Raw genomic sequence first — 19478 nt, forward strand, 5'->3', positions numbered from 1 at the left:
ACTCCTCACCTGTACTGATCTGAGTTGTTGAACTGGATCAGGCGAGGGTTCAGTTTCTGTATCAGGATTCTGATGATGTTCATGAAGAGGATGAAATTGACCTGTCAATGAAAAACAATTTAACACAACTAAAAAAGCTCTGTTTTTAATCTATCATTTCATAAACCACCTTTTTTTAAATCAACAGTTGTCATAAAGTACTTTACAGTAACACAACACCAGTACAAATCTGGAAAATAGGGGAGACAGGAGGATTCAATAAAGTAAATCTAAACAAACAATATTCCTCCATTTCTGGGTTGCATTGACATTATGGCAACAGTGAAGCATAGGACACAGGCCTCAATAGAATTGGACCACCTGCTGTGTTGACTATTGGTTGTTCAAGCCCAACAACAGATTTAATCTTTATACAACACTAAAACACCTGAATGAATTAAACACAACCAAACAATTAAGAGCCCTAATGGTATCCCTCCCAGAATCAACGGAGACATATCAGAATAGGGCTTCAAAGCTTAAAACCGTTCCTTTTAAAAAAAAAAGTTATTTTAAAGTAGGCACATACAGTAACAACCACACGTGCGCTGTGACACTAGTAACAGATAATCGGTATGTCCCTTTAAGACAATCACACATTGTGTATGACTGATACCCCCATAGAGCCTAGTCACCCCAATAGAAAACACGATTGGCCCTTTGATGATCCACCAATAGGGAGAGTCCTCGTTGATGTCCCAGCATCTGTAGGAGGAGAGGGTAGCGATCGGTCAGACCAAATTCAATAACAGAGATACAGACAGTACAGTACCGTAAAGTAAATAAAAGCCCTTCTGCTATTTCAGTCTCTGGTGGGAATAAGAGCAACAAGAGCCTTTCTCAGTGCATAATATACTTGCATGTAAAAACTGTACAACCCTTTTGAGAATAGTGAGTTTCAAATCACAAACCATTTCCTATAGAAAAGGAAATGGCCTCAATTAAAGATAATACCCGATAAGGCTTATCAAATATAGAGTACTGGGAGAGTACATTTACAGAGTAATTACTCACTCAGTATCCTCAAAATACACCCTGGACCCAATCCATATGACGATGAAGACGACGGGTACACCTGACAATGACAAAAAAAAAGTCAAGAAATATACTTCAAAAGGAAAAGTGTTATAACATTTGTTATACCGGTCAGTTTAAAGCCTTATGCTGCTCGGCTGAACATGAGAGACTTAAACAGCAATTATATAATAAGATGCACATTTTGGCGTAGTAGGCAGGATGCAACAATTATATGCGGAGATGTCGCACTTACTGAGTAATTATGAAGAATTCAGAACTAAGTACTAATTGCAGTAGCTGCACAGGTGTATACCAGAACTCCTTGATAGCCTACTCCCTGTGCATTCTCAATACACCCGAATGTCTAAGGAGCAGGAATTGAAATACCAAAAGTAATGTGTTTAAATGAAATGCTTAACTGAGTGGAAGAACACCTGCTGTTAATATCTCAATAAAATGTGCATCATGATCCGATTGGGGGATATGGAGGCAAGACAAATCATTTGTAAGTCACAATTTCTTGATTCATATGACACCCCTCAGCTAAATCGAAAAACTAAAAAAGGATGATGTTTGCACCTTCCCAATTCATCTCAGACAATTAGTACTAATAACTGTAACATGCACTCAAAACTAGACCGTGCAGTGGGCTACTAAGTTTAACTTCATTTGTTGCATTATTCAAGTTTACTCCTCTCTATCTACAGAGAGTTATTTGTGCCATTTATGAACAGGCAATGTTTTGCACACAGTTGTTTGACCTTGTGTTCATTTGAATTCATTTTTAAACGTGGAGTGGAATCAATACCAAACAGGATTTGAATAGTGACACACACGAACCAGAGGAGCAAAAACAAATGGCTCTGTACTCCCCACCAAAGGACTTACTACAGACACAGACAGACAAAGCCAGACACAGCCAGACACAGACAGACACAGCCAGACACAGACAGACAAGGATAATGTATGAGGTGCTCACCCCAGCCCAACAGGCCAAAGCCCCAGAGGCAGCGGCGGCTGTGGTGGAAGGAGGAGAAGAGCAGGGTGTTGAGGTAGAGGGCCTCCACCAGGAGCCAGAAGAAGTTAGCCATGACACAGTAGTGACAGAACACCACTGAGGCTTTACAAGCTGCCTGGGAGGGACAATATGAGAGAGAGAGAGAGAGAGAGAGAGAGAGAGAGCGAGAGAGAGAGAGAGAGAGAGAGAGAGAGAGAGAGAGAGAGAGAGAGAGAAAGAGAGAGAAAGGAGAAAGAAAGAGAGAGAGAGACAGAGAAAGTGAAGGGTGGGAAGGAAGAGGGGAAGAGAGAGAGAGTGAGAGAGAGAGAAAGGAGAAAGAGAGAGAGAGAGAAAGAGAGAAAGAAAGAGAGAAAGGAGAAAGAGAGAGAGAGAGAAAGAGAGAGAGAGAAAGAGAAAGAGAGAAAGAGAGAGAGAGAGAGAGAGAGAGAGAGAGAGAGAGAGAGAGAGAGAGGGAGTGAGTGAAGGGTGGGAAGGAAGAGGGGAAGAGTGAGAAAGAGATGTGAGAGTAGTGCGAAGACAGACAAACAGGGGGAAATAAGAGTGCCAGAACGAGAGCATAGCGTGTTGAATAGCTAGCAAACGGGACCTCTTCCATTTCCCTCTCAATGCATGCTCTGTGTTCTGAACAGTGGAGAGGGTGCAGTGGTTGACTTACGGTGGAGAGGGTGCAGTGGTTGACTTGCAGTGGAGAGGGTGCAGTGGTTGACTTAAGGTGGAGAGGGTGCAGTGGTTGACTTACGGTGGAGAGGGTGCAGTGGTTGACTTATGGTGGAGAAGGTGCAGTGGTTGACTTACGGTGGAGAAGGTGCAGTGGTTGACTTACGGTGGAGAGGGTGCAGTGGTTGACTTGCAGTGGAGAGGGTGCAGTGGTTCACTTGCGGTGGAGAGGGTGCAGTGGTTGATTTACGGTGGAGAGGGTGCAGTGGTTGATTTACGGTGGAGAAGGTGCAGTGGTTGACTTACGGTGGAGAGGGTGCAGTGGTTGATTTACGGTGGAGAGGGTGCAGTGGTTGACTTACGGTGCAGAGGGTGCAGTGGTTGACTTACGGTGGAGAAGGTGCAGTGGTTGACTTACGGTGGAGAGGGTGCAGTGGTTGACTTGCAGTGGAGAGGGTGCAGTGGTTCACTTGCGGTGGAGAGGGTGCAGTGGTTGACTTACGGTGGAGAGGGTGCAGTGGTTGACTTACGGTGGAGAGGGTGCAGTGGTTGACTTACGGTGGAGAGGGTGCAGTGGTTGACTTACGGTGGAGAGGGTGCAGTGGTTGACTTGCAGTGGAGAGGGTGCAGTGGTTCACTTGCGGTGGAGAGGGTGCAGTGGTTGACTTACGGTGGAGAGGGTGCAGTGGTTCACTTGCGGTGGAGAGGGTGCAGTGGTTGACTTACGGTGGAGAGGGTGCAGTGGTTGACTTACGGTGGAGAGGGTGCAGTGGTTGACTTACGGTGGAGAGGGTGCAGTGGTTGACTTACGGTGGAGAGGGTGCAGTGGTTGACTTACGGTGGAGAAGGTGCAGTGGTTGACTTACGGTGGAGAAGGTGCAGTGGTTGACTTACGGTGGAGAGGGTGCAGTGGTTGACTTACGGTGGAGAAGGTGCAGTGGTTGACTTACGGTGGAGAGGGTGCAGTGGTTGACTTGCAGTGGAGAGGGTGCAGTGGTTCACTTGCGGTGGAGAGGGTGCAGTGGTTGACTTACGGTGGAGAGGGTGCAGTGGTTGACTTACGGTGGAGAGGGTGCAATGGTTGACTTACGGTGGAGAGGGTGCAGTGGTTGACTTACGGTGGAGAAGGTGCAGTGGTTGACTTACGGTGGAGAGGGTGCAGTGGTCCGTGTCCTCGCTGGCGAACAGCTTGGCGTCCTTGTTGAACACAGCCATCGCCTTCAGCATGAAGGTGACAAACAGCTGGATGTGAATATAGTTCCTGGCACAGCGAAGCCTCCTGGAAAGGACCACAAAACACAGTCAGGAATGGGGACCGCAGGGCAACCATAAAAACACGGTCAGGAGTACTGGACAAGGGACCACATACACAAATCATGGTCATGACCAAGGACCAAACACACAAAACACAGTCAAGGCCAAGGAACACACACACAAAACACGGTGAGGACAAAGGACCACACACATGAAATATGGTCAAGAGCATGAGGGGGGAAAAAACAACAAAACGATCAAGATCAAACAACTGCCAACAGGAAGTGAGATTGAAGTTGCACAAGCAATCAACATAAAATAAAACCAGTCTCAACCGACACTTGAAAGACATTATTAAAATGAGGCCCACTAAAAAAGTTGCACAACAACAGGGAGGATTCAGATTCAGAAACAAGAGTTGAGGATGAGAGAGCGAGATGCATTCATTACACAGCTATAAGAACTTTATGACGGTGTTATCACAGGTCCCACCTGCATTGTTAAAGGTTATTTAAATATAGCCATAGCATATCTATAGCACATTCTTGTCATGCTCGGCAAGAGCTTATATTTAGGTTTCTTAATAGATGCATAACTACAATGGTAGCATAGCGTCATCATTTATTGCTGTTCTCAAACGTGTGCTTCTGTCATACCAGGGTTAGTGAAAATGCCAAAAGACCAAACCAAGTTTAGCAAATTATGCTGATATATAGCCTGTACTAGCCCCATTTCCCCCACAGACCAGTAAAAGCCCACACTTACCATCTTCTCACTGAGGTCAATGGTGCATGGGGAAAATGGGGCTAGTTAAGATGGTACGATAAATATGCGTTCTTGCATAGCGTGACCTGAACGTGCCATAGATATGCTATGGATATGTCATTAACGTTTAATAATGTCGTTGGGACCTGTTTTAACACGTTAATTAATTGCTTATTGTTGTGTCATAAATTCGCTATGGATATGTAGACAAAGTAAATCAGTTATAAGGTTCAATAAAATAAAAAATAATTACCGGCGGGCGGGAGCGAGAGAGCAAACAAGACTGTGCTTGGCAGTAGCAGGTGTGCATTGTTGAGACTATACAGTTATACCACTTAGCATTAGCAAAGGCTTAGAGCATCTCCCCCTCTGATTATTACATTTCCAGCTCATACAATCCAAATGTCATGGGCTCTATATATCGCCATCCCCAATGTTTGAGCCCAGTCAGTTCCCTATCACTCCGTCCAACACAACTATGGGGAGTTCGCGAGCTAGCGCCCTTTACTGAAGAACGTTAGAATCACGTCTGACAAGGCCAATGAACACTCACCGGAAGCCCCGCCTTCAACAGGTGATAAACCCTCATTCCTTCAATTCATCCGCTCTGCACCTCGAGCTGAGCAGAACCATTCACGCATTTCTTAAAAACAAACAAACATTGGAACACAAGTTTTATCAGGCTTTACTCCAACTTAACGGATGTGGCAGGGGAATATCTTGTTTGTAACGCGCTGCTCATTGATCGATGTCGCAGAGCAGCTTCGCGAGTGTCAGTGAAGGTGACAGGTGTCAGGTTTGGTGGGAAATACCTGGCACCGGCGTTAGCTGCAGTCAAGCACCGCTTGCCTCTTTTTCCAGACTTCGTCCATGAGCTTAGCGGGTTGGAGGCGCGGTCCCTAAACGAGGTCATAATGCTGCAGGTTTACCAGACTGAGTAGTTGGCTGACCTGAGAGACACGATTTCTCCTGCGGTGTTGTTCGGCTCAGCCCTGGAGTATACTGTATGCAGTCTCGTTTTGAGGAGAAAAAGAAGCAGGGGATCGGAGGACCTTTGCTGCTGTGGTGGCATTGTCTTCTAGAGGGTCTGCAGACAGAGTACAGGCGGGTAAGCGGGCTGCGCTGGCTTCCTGGTGCAAACCCAAGACTGTTCCTGCTTGTCCGGTTCCACAAGAGCAGCGGCAGTCTGCTAGGCACAGGCACCGTTTTGCTCCCAAGGATGACGTGAAAGCTGGTCCCTCTACGGAGCGGGGAAGACAGCAGCCCCCCATGCACCTAGCGCGATGAGAATGGAGGTGGCATGGTCCACTCTCCAGATGTTTGCTTGACAAAAGTACCCCCAAGTGGCACGGCCAACCGGAGTATGTAACTGGAAGCCGAAGTCCCCAAACCCAGAGTGAACCTGGCTTCAGGCAAATGTCAGTACTTAAACACACTGTTTCTACCCCAAGTTCCACAGTGTTCACGGGTGTCAAGAGTGTCGTCTCCTCCACATGTGAGCTTAATAAAAACAAGTCCCGTCAGACACTTGGTTGTTGAGAGTGGTGGAAATTTAAAAAAGGCATGGAAAATGACCAAATTTTTCCAGTCCGTGTTTCAGTATGATATGTTGGATAAAGGAATAAAGACAGACACCAATGTCAGGTTCAATAGCCTTGTTTGTGCATTGTACAAATCCCTACACATGGAGTCCGGGGAACAGTCCGGCTAGTCGAATACCTATCAACTAGACTCCGTAACAGTCCGCCCCTTCAGATGGAGACTTACAGGAGACTTGCCGTCTGTGTCGACCAATGGCGTGCATGAGCAGTGTCACCCTGGATGATGCAAACCGTGACGTATAGGGTATAGGCTACAGTTTGTTGTGCATCCCTCACGATTTTACGACATCATTACTTCGACTGTTCCCGAGGCCTCAGCGCCCGTTTTGAGAGAGGAGATTTCTTCCCATCTCCAGAAGCAGGTAATCCAAGTGGTTTCTATGTCAGATGCCCAAGACCGCTGGTACAACCGGTATTTTCTGGTTCCCAAAAGGGGTAGGACTTTGCATCCCATTTTGGACCTGCATGCCCTAAACAAGGTCTACAAATTCAGAATGCTCACGAACATTCGGATGTTACAGTCAGTGCGCCCGGGCGATTGGTTCACCACCCATCAACCTGAAGGACACGTACTTTCATGTGGCACTATATTTCCATCATAGAAAGTTCCTGAGGTTCTGATTCAAGGCTGCAGCCTATGGTTTCTGGTCCTCACTTTCAGGCTTTCCGTCTCGCCACGCAAGTTGTGGAGGCGGGTTTGGCGCCTATGCAGTGTCTGGGGCTCAGGATATTGGACTACCTGGACAATTGGCTGGTGGAAGCAGAGTCGATGGAGATGGTTTCCCATGTTCAGTCTGTCTGGTACAAGCATTATGTATGTACATTGAGTGGACCAGGAGTGACCAACTTCTTGTCTGTTTTGTTAATCTGGCTCTGGCATATGACAGCAAAAGTCAGAAATGACCAAACCCCACTTCCCGGCACACCATAATTTTCTGTAAACAAATCTGTGCACCCAGATGCAATTCAATGCATAGTAAATTTACTGTTGAAGAAAAAGCCTCTTTATAATTTGCGACGTGGTATAGGCTACACTTAAGCAGAGGATTTCCACACACGGGGAACATTTGTTAGCAGGATCAGATTTTTTTTTCTTTTTAAAAACACATTTCATGCAATTCTACGTCAGTGACATGATAGAAGACATACGATAAATCTTTTTTAGTAATACACAAATTACCAAAATGAGTGGCTACTCTGACACTGACAAACTGAGATCAATCTGGTCTCGAATTCAAACAAAGTTGTCATCAATGCAAAAGTTGGCTACTTGGAAATATAAAATATATTTTCATTTGTTTAACACTTTTTTGGTTACTTCATGATTCCATATGTGTTATTTGAGATCAATCTGGTCTCGAATTCAAACAAAGTTGTCATCAATGCAAAAGTTGGCTACTTGGAAATATAAAATATATTTTCATTTGTTTAACACTTTTTTGGTTACTTCATGATTCCATATGTGTTATTTCACAGTTTTAATGTCTTCACTATTATTCTACAATATATAAAACAGTAAAAATAATGAAAAACCCTGGAATGAGTAGGTGTGTCTAAACTTTTGACTGGTACTGTAGTTAGCTAGCTAGATAATGAACTAAGTGTAAAACGCAGCTAGCTAGCTAACCAACTAGGCAGTTATCAAAGACACTCACTCGGTAACTTACCATACTTTTCTGACCAACTAGACATTACTTTAGCCACCATCGGCCGACTCCTTCTTGCCTACTCCCGTCTAGGTCTTCTCGGTTCCAAACTATATGGCCGTAGTAGGGTGCTTCATTGTCAAAAGAAACCCACTCGCACACTACCACCTTGTGCAGCCAGTGGCTCAGCATTCCAAATGTATTCACCTGAATCTACGTCAAGCCTGGACAATGTTATATTTCATATTTATATGGTGTGCATGCAGCCCAGAAGTATATAAATCGATTATATCACCAATTTACTGTCAGATTGAAGAACAAAAAAGTGACATAACAGATTCATACATATACAGTGCCTTGCAAAAGTATTCATCCCTCTAGGTGTTTTTCCTATTTTGTTGCATTACAACCTGTAATTGAACATTTTTTTTGGGGGGGGGGGATTCATGTAATGGACATATACAAAATAGTCCAAATTGGTGAAGTGAAGTCTGCAACACCACTAAGCAAGGGGCACCACCAAGCAAGAGGCACCATGAAGACCAATTAGCGCTCCAAACAGGTCAGGGACAAAGTTGTGGAGAAGTACGGATCAGGGTTGGGTTATAAAAAAATATCATCCTACGGAGCACCATTAAATCCACTACTAAAAAATGGGAAGAATATGGCACTACAATAAACCTGCCAAGAGAGGGCCGCCCACCAAAACTCACGGACCAGGCAAGGAGGGCATTAATCAGAGAGACAACAAAGATATCAAAGATAACCCTGAAGGAGCTGCAAAGCTCCACAGCGGAGATTGGAGTATCTGTCCATAGGACCACTTTAAGCCGTACACTCCACAGTTTAAAGAAAAAAATAAGCAAACAGGTTTGGTGTTCGCCAAAAGGCATATGGGAGACTCCCCAAACATGTGGAAGAAGGTACTCTGGTCAGATGAGACTAAAATTGAGCTTTTTGGCCAACAAGGAAAACGCTATGTCTGGCGCAAACCCAACACCGCTCATCACCCCGAGAACACTATCACCACAGTGAAGCATGGTGGTGGCAGCATCATGCTGTGGGGATGTTTTTCCATCGGCAGGGACTGGGAAACTGGTCAGAATTGAAGGAATGATGGCTGGCGCTAAATACAGGAATATTCTTGAGGGAAACCTGTTTCAGTCTTCCAGAGATTTTAGACTGAGACGGAGGTTCACCTTCCAGCAGGACAATGGCCCTAAGAATACTGCTAAAGCAACACTCGAGTGGTTTAAGGGGAAACATTTAAATGTCTTGGAATGGCTTAGTCAAAGCCCAGACCTCAATCCAATTGTGAATCTGTGGTATGACTTAAAGATTGCTGTACACCAGTGGAACCCATCCAACTTGATGGAGCTGGAGCAGTTTTTTCTTGAAGAATGGGCAAATATCCCAGTGGCTAGATGTGCCAAGCTTATTGAGACATGCCCCAAGAGACTTGCAGCTGTAATTTCTGCAAACGGTGGCTCTACAAAGTATTGACTTGGGGGGTGAATAGTTATGCACACTCAAGTTTTTCTTTTTTTTAACTTATTTCTTGTTTGTTTCACAATAAAAAATATGTTGCATCTTCAAAGTGGTAGGCATGTTGTGTAAATCAAATGTTACAAACCCTCAAAAATTTCAATTTTAAATCCAGGTTGTAAGGCAACACAAAATATGAAGAATGCCAAGGGGGGTGAATACTTTCGCAAGCCACTGTACACACTACTCATTATTGTTTGGGGGGGTTTAAGGTGAAACATGGCCTTTAAGAGTCTTTTGATGCACCCGTGCATGAATCTAAGTAACATAATAAAACAAATTCCTATCAAAATCCGTTAGTTTAAGCTAGAGATATCAGGTTTTTGCATGGCCTTTTTTCTGAGCCTGTAGGATGTGAAATCTGAAACCACTTGAAGCTGGGATGTCCCTCCAAACATTTCATTTGCTCTTCCGACTGTCCATCAACTCGTGGCTGAACCCTACATCACAGCCACTGACGAAGCACATGCCTGCAATCGTTACATCGTAGCACAATACATCAAACAAAATGTTTTATATTTTCATATTTTTTAGCATATTTGTACTGTGTACTTGAGCTTATGTCCTCAAAAGTGACTACACCTCAGCAATATACAGTGCCTTGCGAAAGTATTCGGCCCCCTTGAACTTTGCGACCTTTTGCCACATTTCAGGCTTCAAACATAAAGATATAAAACTGTATTTTTTTGTGAAGAATCAACAACAAGTGGGACACAATCATGAATTGGAATGACATTTATTGGATATTTCAAACTTTTTTAACAAATCAAAAACTGAAAAATTGGGCGTGCAAAATTATTCAGCCCCCTTAAGTTAATACTTTGTAGCGCCACCTTTTGCTGCGATTACAGCTGTAAGTCGCTTGGGGTATGTCTCTATCAGTTTTGCACATCGAGAGACTGAAATGTTTTCCCATTCCTCCTTGCAAAACAGCTCGAGCTCAGTGAGGTTGGATGGAGAGCATTTGTGAACAGCAGTTTTCAGTTCTTTCCACAGATTCTCGATTGGATTCAGGTCTGGACTTTGACTTGTGTAAGGAAGTGCTATTTCTTATGCAGGTGACCAGCCTACTGCTATTACATTGCTATAACTGAGACAACGTATTTTCACAGTAAAACATGTTAGGTCCCATACAGGATAGCTCCCACACCCACACACACAGCACACACACATTACACACACTAACTGCCGAGGACACACAGATAAGACATACACCCACACATTGGGAGGAAGAGACAGCCTTGACTTGCAGAAACCAGCGCACACACCTAATCTCCTTTCTAGCCGAACATTGTGTGACTGAGGACAGCGCACACACCTAATCTCCTTTCTAGCCGAACATTGTGTGACAAAGAACGGGACTCAGAGGGATGACGGACGGCCCAACAGGGCCAATCCAAGAAGACTACACCTCAGCCTGAACCAACCCGAAGACCTGATCTTCTAGAATCAACCTACTTTCTGTTCTGTATATGACACATGTGCAAACTGTTAGCGGGGCTTCTTTTCTGCTGGTTCCTCATGAGCTAACAGAAGGGCCCGTGTTCACGCTGTACCAGATATCTTTACTCATAATTAAACTGTCGCTTGTCATACAATTTACCACTTTGTCTGAATCGATCCTTGACCGACTCACCCGTCTACATATCCCATTATCAACACTTGGCCATTCTAACACCTGGATATGTTTATTTTTGAACCATTCCATTGTAGATTTTGCTTTATGTTTTGGATCATTGTCTTGTTGGAAGACAAATCTCCGTCCCAGTCTCAGGTCTTTTGCAGACTCCATCAGGTTTTCTTCCAGAATGGTCCTGTATTTGGCTCCATCCATCTTCCCATCAATTTTAACCATCTTCCCTGTCCCTGCTGAAGAAAAGCAGGCCCAAACCATGATGCTGCCACCACCATGTTTGACAGTGGGGATGGTGTGTTCAGCTGTGTTGCTTTTACGCCAAACATAACGTTTTGCATTGTTGCCAAAAGTTCAATTTTGGTTTCATCTGACCAGAGCACCTTCTTCCACATGTTTGGTGTGTCTCCCAGGTGGCTTGTGGCAAACTTTAAACAACACTTTTTATGGATATCTTTAAGAAATGGCTTTCTTCTTGCCACTCTTCCATAAAGGCCAGATTTGTAAAATATACGACTGATTTGTTGTCCTATGGACAGAGTCTCCCACCTCAGCTGTAGATCTCTGCAGTTCATCCAGAGTGATCATGGGCTTCTTGGCTGCATCTCTGATCAGTCTTCTCCTTGTATGAGCTGAAAGTTTAGAGGGACGGCCAGGTCTTGGTAGATTTGCAGTGGTCGGATACTCCTTCCATTTCAATATTATCGCTTTCACAGTGCTCCTTGGGATGTTTAAAGCTTGGGAAATCTTTTTGTATCCAAATCCGGCTTTAAAATTCTTCACAACAGTATCTCGGACCTGCCTGGTGTGTTCCTTGTTCTTCATGATGCTCTCTGCGCTTTTGACGGACCTCTGAGACTATCACAGTGCAGGTGCATTTATACGGAGACTTGATTACACACAGGTGGATTGTATTTATCATCATTAGTCATTTAGGTCAACATTGGATCATTCAGAGATCCTCACTGAACTTCTGGAGAGAGTTTGCTGCACTGAAAGTAAAGGGGCTGAATAATTTTGCAAGCCCAATTTTTCAGTTTTTGATTTGTTAAAAAAGTTTGAAATATCCAATAAATGTCGTTCCACTTCATGATTGTGTCCCACTTGTTGTTGATTCTTCACAAAGAAATACAGTTTTATATCTTTATGTTTGAAGCCTGAAATGTGGCAAAAGGTCGCAAAGTTCAAGGGGGCCAAATACTTTCGCAAGGCACTGTATAACTATTTTGACCAGAAAGGTGATTTTGAACATTTATTTGAGTATTCAACATTACGATAAATTATTTTGGGGGGGGATTACGCAGATTACATTATATGAAGGTATCTTTACTTTTACTAAAGTATGAAAATTGGGTACTTTTCCCACCACATGACATATAAAATACATACAATGGGCTTCAGCCCCGGTAAGCCTCTGCATTGCCCCGGTAAGCCCCTGCATTACTCCGGACCTGCTTTAGAGAATGCTAATGCTCAGTTAGACACATCTCAGCAACATAAAAGCTGTTAGTATTTCAACCCCACAAAATTTGCATCAAAGCTGAACTGAAATCTTATCAGAAACATGTTGGGTCGTTTTCACAGAAAAATATTTCACAAGTGTTTGGGGGAGAGATCTTCCCGGTCCCTAAATGTCTTTGCGCCATGAAAGAAGCAGAGATGACAGAGAAAACTTTACCAATGTCAACTAGATTAAAGCATCAATTTATGGCATTCTGGTGAGCAAGGGTTCATTTAGTCTTCTAGGACAACATATGACAGAAGTGAAGCTGCATGTATCTAATTATAGACGAGTTGACTTACAAATAGCCTACCAAAATGTCTGAATTTATAAGCAGAAACATATCTAAATCCCACAAAATATATCCTGCACCCGCTGTCAAAAAATCATTTATTAGCCTGCATGGTCAATCCATACAGCATTTAATGTGTTGCGGCCTCTGCAGAAGGAAGAACATTCATACTTCTTGTGCTTCTCTGAACAGAGCAGAACTGTTGTGAAGGAATAAGTCAAGTAAGTAGGTTTCAGGACCTTCTGCCCCCAACTACCGTCAACCAATCATGTCAATGCGGAGCTACACAGAGCCCTCCGCATTGTTACAAAATGTGGGTGGTTTAAGGCGATGCGGTACAGAGCTCGATTTGGCCTGTCACAAGTCTCCGGAGGCTTCGAACGTGAGTTACACCTTCCATACTGAGCCACCGGACCACATTGCCAGATCAAGCATAAATTGCCTCAGATTTGCATTTTATCACATATCGTCAGACGGTCGTGGATTGCTTATTAGCAATTGCGGGCGGAACAAACAGCTGACCCGCTCACCACTAGTAGGCGCCCACTCCACCAGGGGTCTGGTGGCATCTTGGGCAGAGATATTTGTGGCGAGTTGGCCATCACCACACATTTTTATGAGGTTTGATTGCTTGGATGTCACTACCCCCAGTGTAGCCTGCTGCCCACAGTGTGTTTATGGCTGGGGCAGCAGATTGAACAATACCCGGGTACTGCAGGTTTTCCTGTCCAGTTGCAACTCTGGGTGGTCTGCCATGGGCCATTTTGGTTGGTGTCTGCTGAGGTCGTCTTGCGACGTGATGTCATGTACCCATTGCAGTGTTGTACAGAGCTGAAAGGGAACGAAGTTATGACCAACTACGGTTCCCTGAAGGGCAGAAACAAGGTACAACTCCTGTTCGGACTGTGCCGCCAGTTCTGGGCTCGGTGAAGAGGTACTGAATTGAAGGAATTAATCCGTATCTCGGGTTAATCACCTGTGTAAAACAGGGCTTCCGGTGAGGCACAGTGTTCATTGGCTTTGTCAGGCGTGATTCGTTTGTTCTTCAAAATAGGGCGATATTTAAGATAAATAAAATATAGAATGACACAGCTGTAAAACATTATCCTAAATATAAACCATACATTTAGTGAATACCATTGGTGTTTAATATGATGGTTTCAGTATGAAATATCCCCTTAAATTTTATTTAAACAATATGGACAATAAAAAAGACATACTATATATGAATACATTTTTTAAGTTATTCAAGTGTAAATTACCAACAAGTTACTATAGATTGCCATCGATATTTTTGTTAATTACCAAAATGACTGCAGATTCCGGTAACTTTGCAACCCTAGTCATAACTGTACGATACAAAACACCACTCTCTTTTACCTTCATTTAGTAAAGAGACTCCCTTTAATTTGGAACGAGGCAGAGAGATTGAGAGCCAGAGTGAGAGAGACAGCAAATCTCAATCTATGGATTTGTCCTTTCAGAGTGCCCACATGTTTGATTAGATTAGACTGCAAAAAACTGTCTGGAGGGAGAGGAGGGAGGAGAGGAGGAGAGATGAGAGGAGGGAGAGAAGATGAGGGAGGAAAGCGTGCTAGACATTCTCTCAACAGGATTGCCTGAAACCAACATAGGTGTAGCGGGGAGAAATGGAGTGCCACTGTCCCTCATTAGTGACAGGGGTCTTAGGCTTCACCCCTATGGTAAAATGGACAGAATACAGCACAGAGCTGCTGAACGGCAAACTATAGGTTTTCTTAGTCTGAGAAGAAGTGTTGGTTACCTCTTTATAAGGATCTGATCACATCTCTACTTCTGTTAGTCCAAGTTATATTGAGAAATCTTTCATTTGACTAATATACAGTTGAAGTCGGAAGTTTACATACACTTAGGTCGGAGTCATTAAAACTCATTGTTCAATCACTCCACAAATGTCTTGTTAATAAACTATAGTTTTGGCAAGTCAGTTAGGACATCTACTTTGTGCATGACACAAGTCATTTTTCCAACAATTGTTTACAGACAGATTATTTCACTTCATCACTGTATCACAATTCCAATAGGTCAGAAGTTTACATACACCAAATAAAATGTATTTGTCACATACACATGGTTAGCAGATGTTAATGCGAGTGTAGCGAAATGCTTGTGCTTCTAGTTCCGACAATGCAGTAATAACCAACGAGTAATCTAACCTAACAATTACAAAACTACTACCTTATACACACAAGTGTAAAGGGATAAAGAATATGTACATAAAGATACAGTATATGAATGAGTGATGGTACAGAACGGCATAGGCAAGATGCAATATATGGTATCGAGTACAGTATATACACATGAGATGAGTAATGTAAGGTATGTAAACAAAAGTGACATAGTTTAAAGTGGCTAGTGATACATGTATTACATAAAGATGCAGTAGATGATATAGAGTACAGTATATACATATACATATGAGATGAGTAATGTAGGGTATGTAAACATTATATTAAGTAGCATTGTTTAAAGTGGCTAGTGATATATTTTACATCAATTAGTTGACTGTGCCTTTAAACAGCTTGGAAAATTCCAGAAAATCATGTCATGGCTTTAGAAGCTTCTGATCGCCTAATTGACATAAATTGAATCAATTGGAGGTGTACCTGTGGATGTATTTCAAGGTCTACCTTCAAACTCAGTGCCTCTGCTTGACATCATTGGAAAATCAAAAGAAATCAGCCAAAACAATTGTAGACCTCCACAAGTCTGGTTCATCCTTGGGAGCAATTTCCAAACGCAAGGAGGTACCACGTTCACCTCTACAAACAATAGTGTGCAAGTATAAACACCATGGAGCCACGCAGCCGTCATACCGCTCAGGAAGGAGACACGTTCTGTCTCCTAGCAGCCCTCCTAGAGATGAACATACTTTGGTGCAAAAAGTGCAATTAAATCGCAGAACAACAGCAAAGGACCTTGTGACAATGCTGAAGTAAACAGGTACAAAAGTATCTATATCCACAGTAAAACGAGTCCTATATCGACATAACCTGAAAGGCCGCTCAGCAAGGAAGAAACCACTGCTCCAAAACCAACATAAAAAAGCCAGACTACGGTTCACAACTGCACATGGTGACAAAGATCGTACTTTTTGGAGAAATGTCCTCTGGTCTGATGAAATAAAAATATAACTGTTTTGCCATAATGACCATCGTTCTGTTTGGAGGAAAAAGGGGGAGGCTTGCAAGCCGAAAGAACACCATCCCAACCGTGAAGCACAGGGGTGGCAGCATCATGTTGTGGTGGTACTTTGCAGCAGGAGGGACTGGCACTCTTCACAAAATAGATGGCATCATGAGGATGGAAATTATGTGGATATATTGAAGCAACGTCTCAAGACATCAGTCAGGGTGTTAAAGCTTGGTCGCAAATGGGTCTTCCAAATGGACAATGACCCCAAGCATACTTCCAAAATGGCCTAAGGACAACAAAGTCAAGGTATTGGAGGGGTCATCACAAAGCCCTGACCTCAATCCTGTAGAAAATATGTGGGCAGAACTGAAAAAGTGTGTGCGAGCAAGGAGGCCTACAAACCTGACTCAGTTACACCAGCTCTGTCAGGAGGAATGGGCCAAAATTCACCCAACTTATTGTGGGAAGCTTAAACTTCTGACCCACTGGGAATGTGATGAAAGAAATAAAAGCTGAAATAAATCACTCTCCCTACTATTATTCTGACATTTCACATTCTTAAAATAAAGTGGTGATCCTAACTGACCTAAAACAGGGATTTTTTACTAGGATTAAATGTCAGGAATTGTGAAAAACTGAGTTTAAATGTATTTGGCTAAGCTGTATGTAAACCTCCGACTTCAACTGTAATTTCTGTGGGTGGACCATGGAAAATCATGTGGAATCTGGAACTGTTCCAGCCATTCTTCCTCCCAATCAATCAATTAATTAATCAACAAATCAATCACCTGGTACACCAGGTTACAACCTTTGACCTCCACCTACCTGAAGAGCAGCAGAATCACCACAGCGATGGACAGGAAGAACAGGGAGGTGCCGTAGCCAATGGAGTAGATCAGCTTCACCGTGGCAAAGTATGACTCCTGCATGGTTTTCACATACAGAGAAGTAGACGTCACAGTTTCAGAGTAGCAGTGCTGATCTAGGACCAGGTCTGACCGTGTGCCCTATCCATATAAATGTTATTCATTATGAACTAAAAGGCCAAACTGATCCTATACCAGCATTACAACTTTGACTGTAAATATGGGCCCAGTTTCCTGCAAAAGTTGGCATTTATAAAAAACTTAACTTGTCCTTACCTCCACGCAAACTGTAGAGCTTGTGTACGTACATTTTCTTGTGGTCTAGGTATTATGTGGCAAGGAGACAAGTAAATATTTTGTGCAAATGTGGGATATGATGACAGGCTTATCGAGAAAGAAAGATTTAAAAAACGGGAAAACAAAATGCATGTGTTTACCGTTAGTAAGAAATGCAAAAATGCGTTTTATTTTTGGAGTTAAACGAATTCGACTTAGAAATCTATTTCCTTTTTCTTTTGTTTTCATAACCACTGCAGAATACTTTTCTCACCTTTTCTGGCTGGGATGGGTTCATATTCCCGAAGTACCCATATAACAAATTACCATGCGCATCTCTCATTTAATTGTCCATAACAATTGTCCATAGTTTTTTATTTCAGAAACTGTCACAGTCCTTTGCCAAATACAGTATAAGTGGTTGCGCAAGATTAAAACATTCTGCCAACATCTCCAAAAACATTTGATCAAATGTGCCATTGCTCTTAGTTTAAATATTACTATGGCCTAAATCCAATAGTTTCAAATTATACCGCAAATAAAGGGAGTTATTGTCACCATAAAAGGTGAATGGAGGAAGAGTTATAATGCTTGCTCAAGCACGCACAGTATTAGGATGGATCTTACTGATAACGGGCATGCAAATGTGATGCACCATGTTTAAAAAATCTCAATATTTTGAGACGTTCGTATCCTTTTCAGAAATTGTGCACTCAGATATGTAGTGTGACATGAACAAAACATTTGTAAATGAGGCCTCAGGCCTCTCATAGTATGAGTGCTGATCTAGGATCAACTCTGCCTTTTAGATCATAATGAACATAATTGTATGGACAGGCGGACTTGATTCTAGATCAGTAGTCCTTCTCTGAGACATGTAAACCCTGCTAAATGTCTCTTAATCATATCATTATTCATGACTCATACAAGGGATTCGTCATAACATACTCCGCTCATGTCTACCGAACCAAAACTAGGCTATTCATGGTTGCCAATCACATCGTGTCTTCATGGAACATGGCTGAGTTTTCAACCGTGGTACTGATTATGTGAAGATACAAAAATCCAAGCCAAATCCTCTAGTCTGGTTTACAGGAATGATCCACTAGACAAACATAATACAACTAAATATCCAACCTCACTCTTTAAAAAAGGATAGAAATGTATTTATTACTAAGCTATAAAATTCTACACAATTGAGTGACATTTAGATATGGATAGACTCCCCAAATCGTTATTGTTCCAAATAACTATATCCTTCCAAAATTGAAATTACATGGTCATTATATTCCGTTGAAATCAAATTCCAATAAATATATACAAATGAGAGACAATTACATATGAATAGACTCTCCAAATTGTTATCAGTCGGTCGCTGAAATGACGGGTATAGTTCACTTAAATTGACTACTCAATCAGTAGTGAGAAAGCTAATATATACATTTAACAATGGATACTCAACCATCCGCCAACAACCCCTTCATTCGTTTTTATGTGTGCCATAATTGCACTTGATTCCAACATAGATTTACAGTACAGACGAATGTAAGTCTGCCCTTCAACAGACTTCCCAACAGCAGGAAGCAATTTCATAAGGTAAAATTTAGCATTTTTCAATTCAACTGTCTGCAACAGATGATTGTTGATTGCTTTTCTGGTGTCCAAACTGTCAATCCTGTCCACTAATATCATTTATGAAACACTCAAATGTCTATCCATTTCCTCCAAGGACCAAATTAAGTCAGGGCTAAGGTTGCAAAGGGAGTGTATATTACTGGAAACTTTTTAAGTTTACCAGTAAAATACCAGAATTTTGGTAACTTTCAAGGATGTTATGTAATCTATCACAAGATATCTAGTAGCCCTGTTGGGTGCTTCAGAATATCACCGCTGTGGTGTCATTATCTCTGGCCCTCTGTCTGTCCATAATCACATGTCAAATATAAAACAGAAATAATTATCCTACATATAAACCAACTTAGTTGAATACCATTGGTGTTTTAGTATGAGAGTTTCAGTATGAAATATCCTTCCTATTTTTATTTACACACTTTTACTTATTTTACTATGTCAATATGTATTTGTTGTGACTGTTTTGACGTCATGAGTTGCAGAGGTTAAAAGAAATAATTATTCCAAATAATTCCATTGTTGATTCAATGCTTTCTTTTTAATTAATTAGGCTATTTTCTCT

At 42.4% G+C, this 19478-nt stretch overlaps 1 protein-coding gene across 1 annotated transcript in view; it reads right to left on the bottom strand.

Moving 5' to 3' along the window:
* The window catches only part of LOC110524071 (growth hormone-releasing hormone receptor), a 35550-nt gene that overhangs the window by 12325 nt on the left and 3747 nt on the right, over positions 1–19478 (bottom strand). Inside the window, exons 5-10 of the mRNA XM_090236690.1 lie at positions 16968–17065; positions 3878–4010; positions 2036–2189; positions 1054–1114; positions 675–744; positions 10–101 (exon numbers count right to left, since the gene is read on the bottom strand). Of these exons, the coding sequence (XP_090092816.1) occupies positions 10–101; positions 675–744; positions 1054–1114; positions 2036–2189; positions 3878–4010; positions 16968–17065 (608 nt within the window). The remainder of the gene's footprint in view (positions 1–9; positions 102–674; positions 745–1053; positions 1115–2035; positions 2190–3877; positions 4011–16967; positions 17066–19478) is intronic.

The sequence above is a fragment of the Oncorhynchus mykiss genome, chromosome 5 (assembly GCF_057628025.1).
Source record: "Oncorhynchus mykiss isolate SJ-2025 chromosome 5, ASM5762802v1, whole genome shotgun sequence".
In the NCBI taxonomy this organism is placed as follows: Eukaryota; Metazoa; Chordata; class Actinopteri; order Salmoniformes; family Salmonidae; genus Oncorhynchus; species Oncorhynchus mykiss.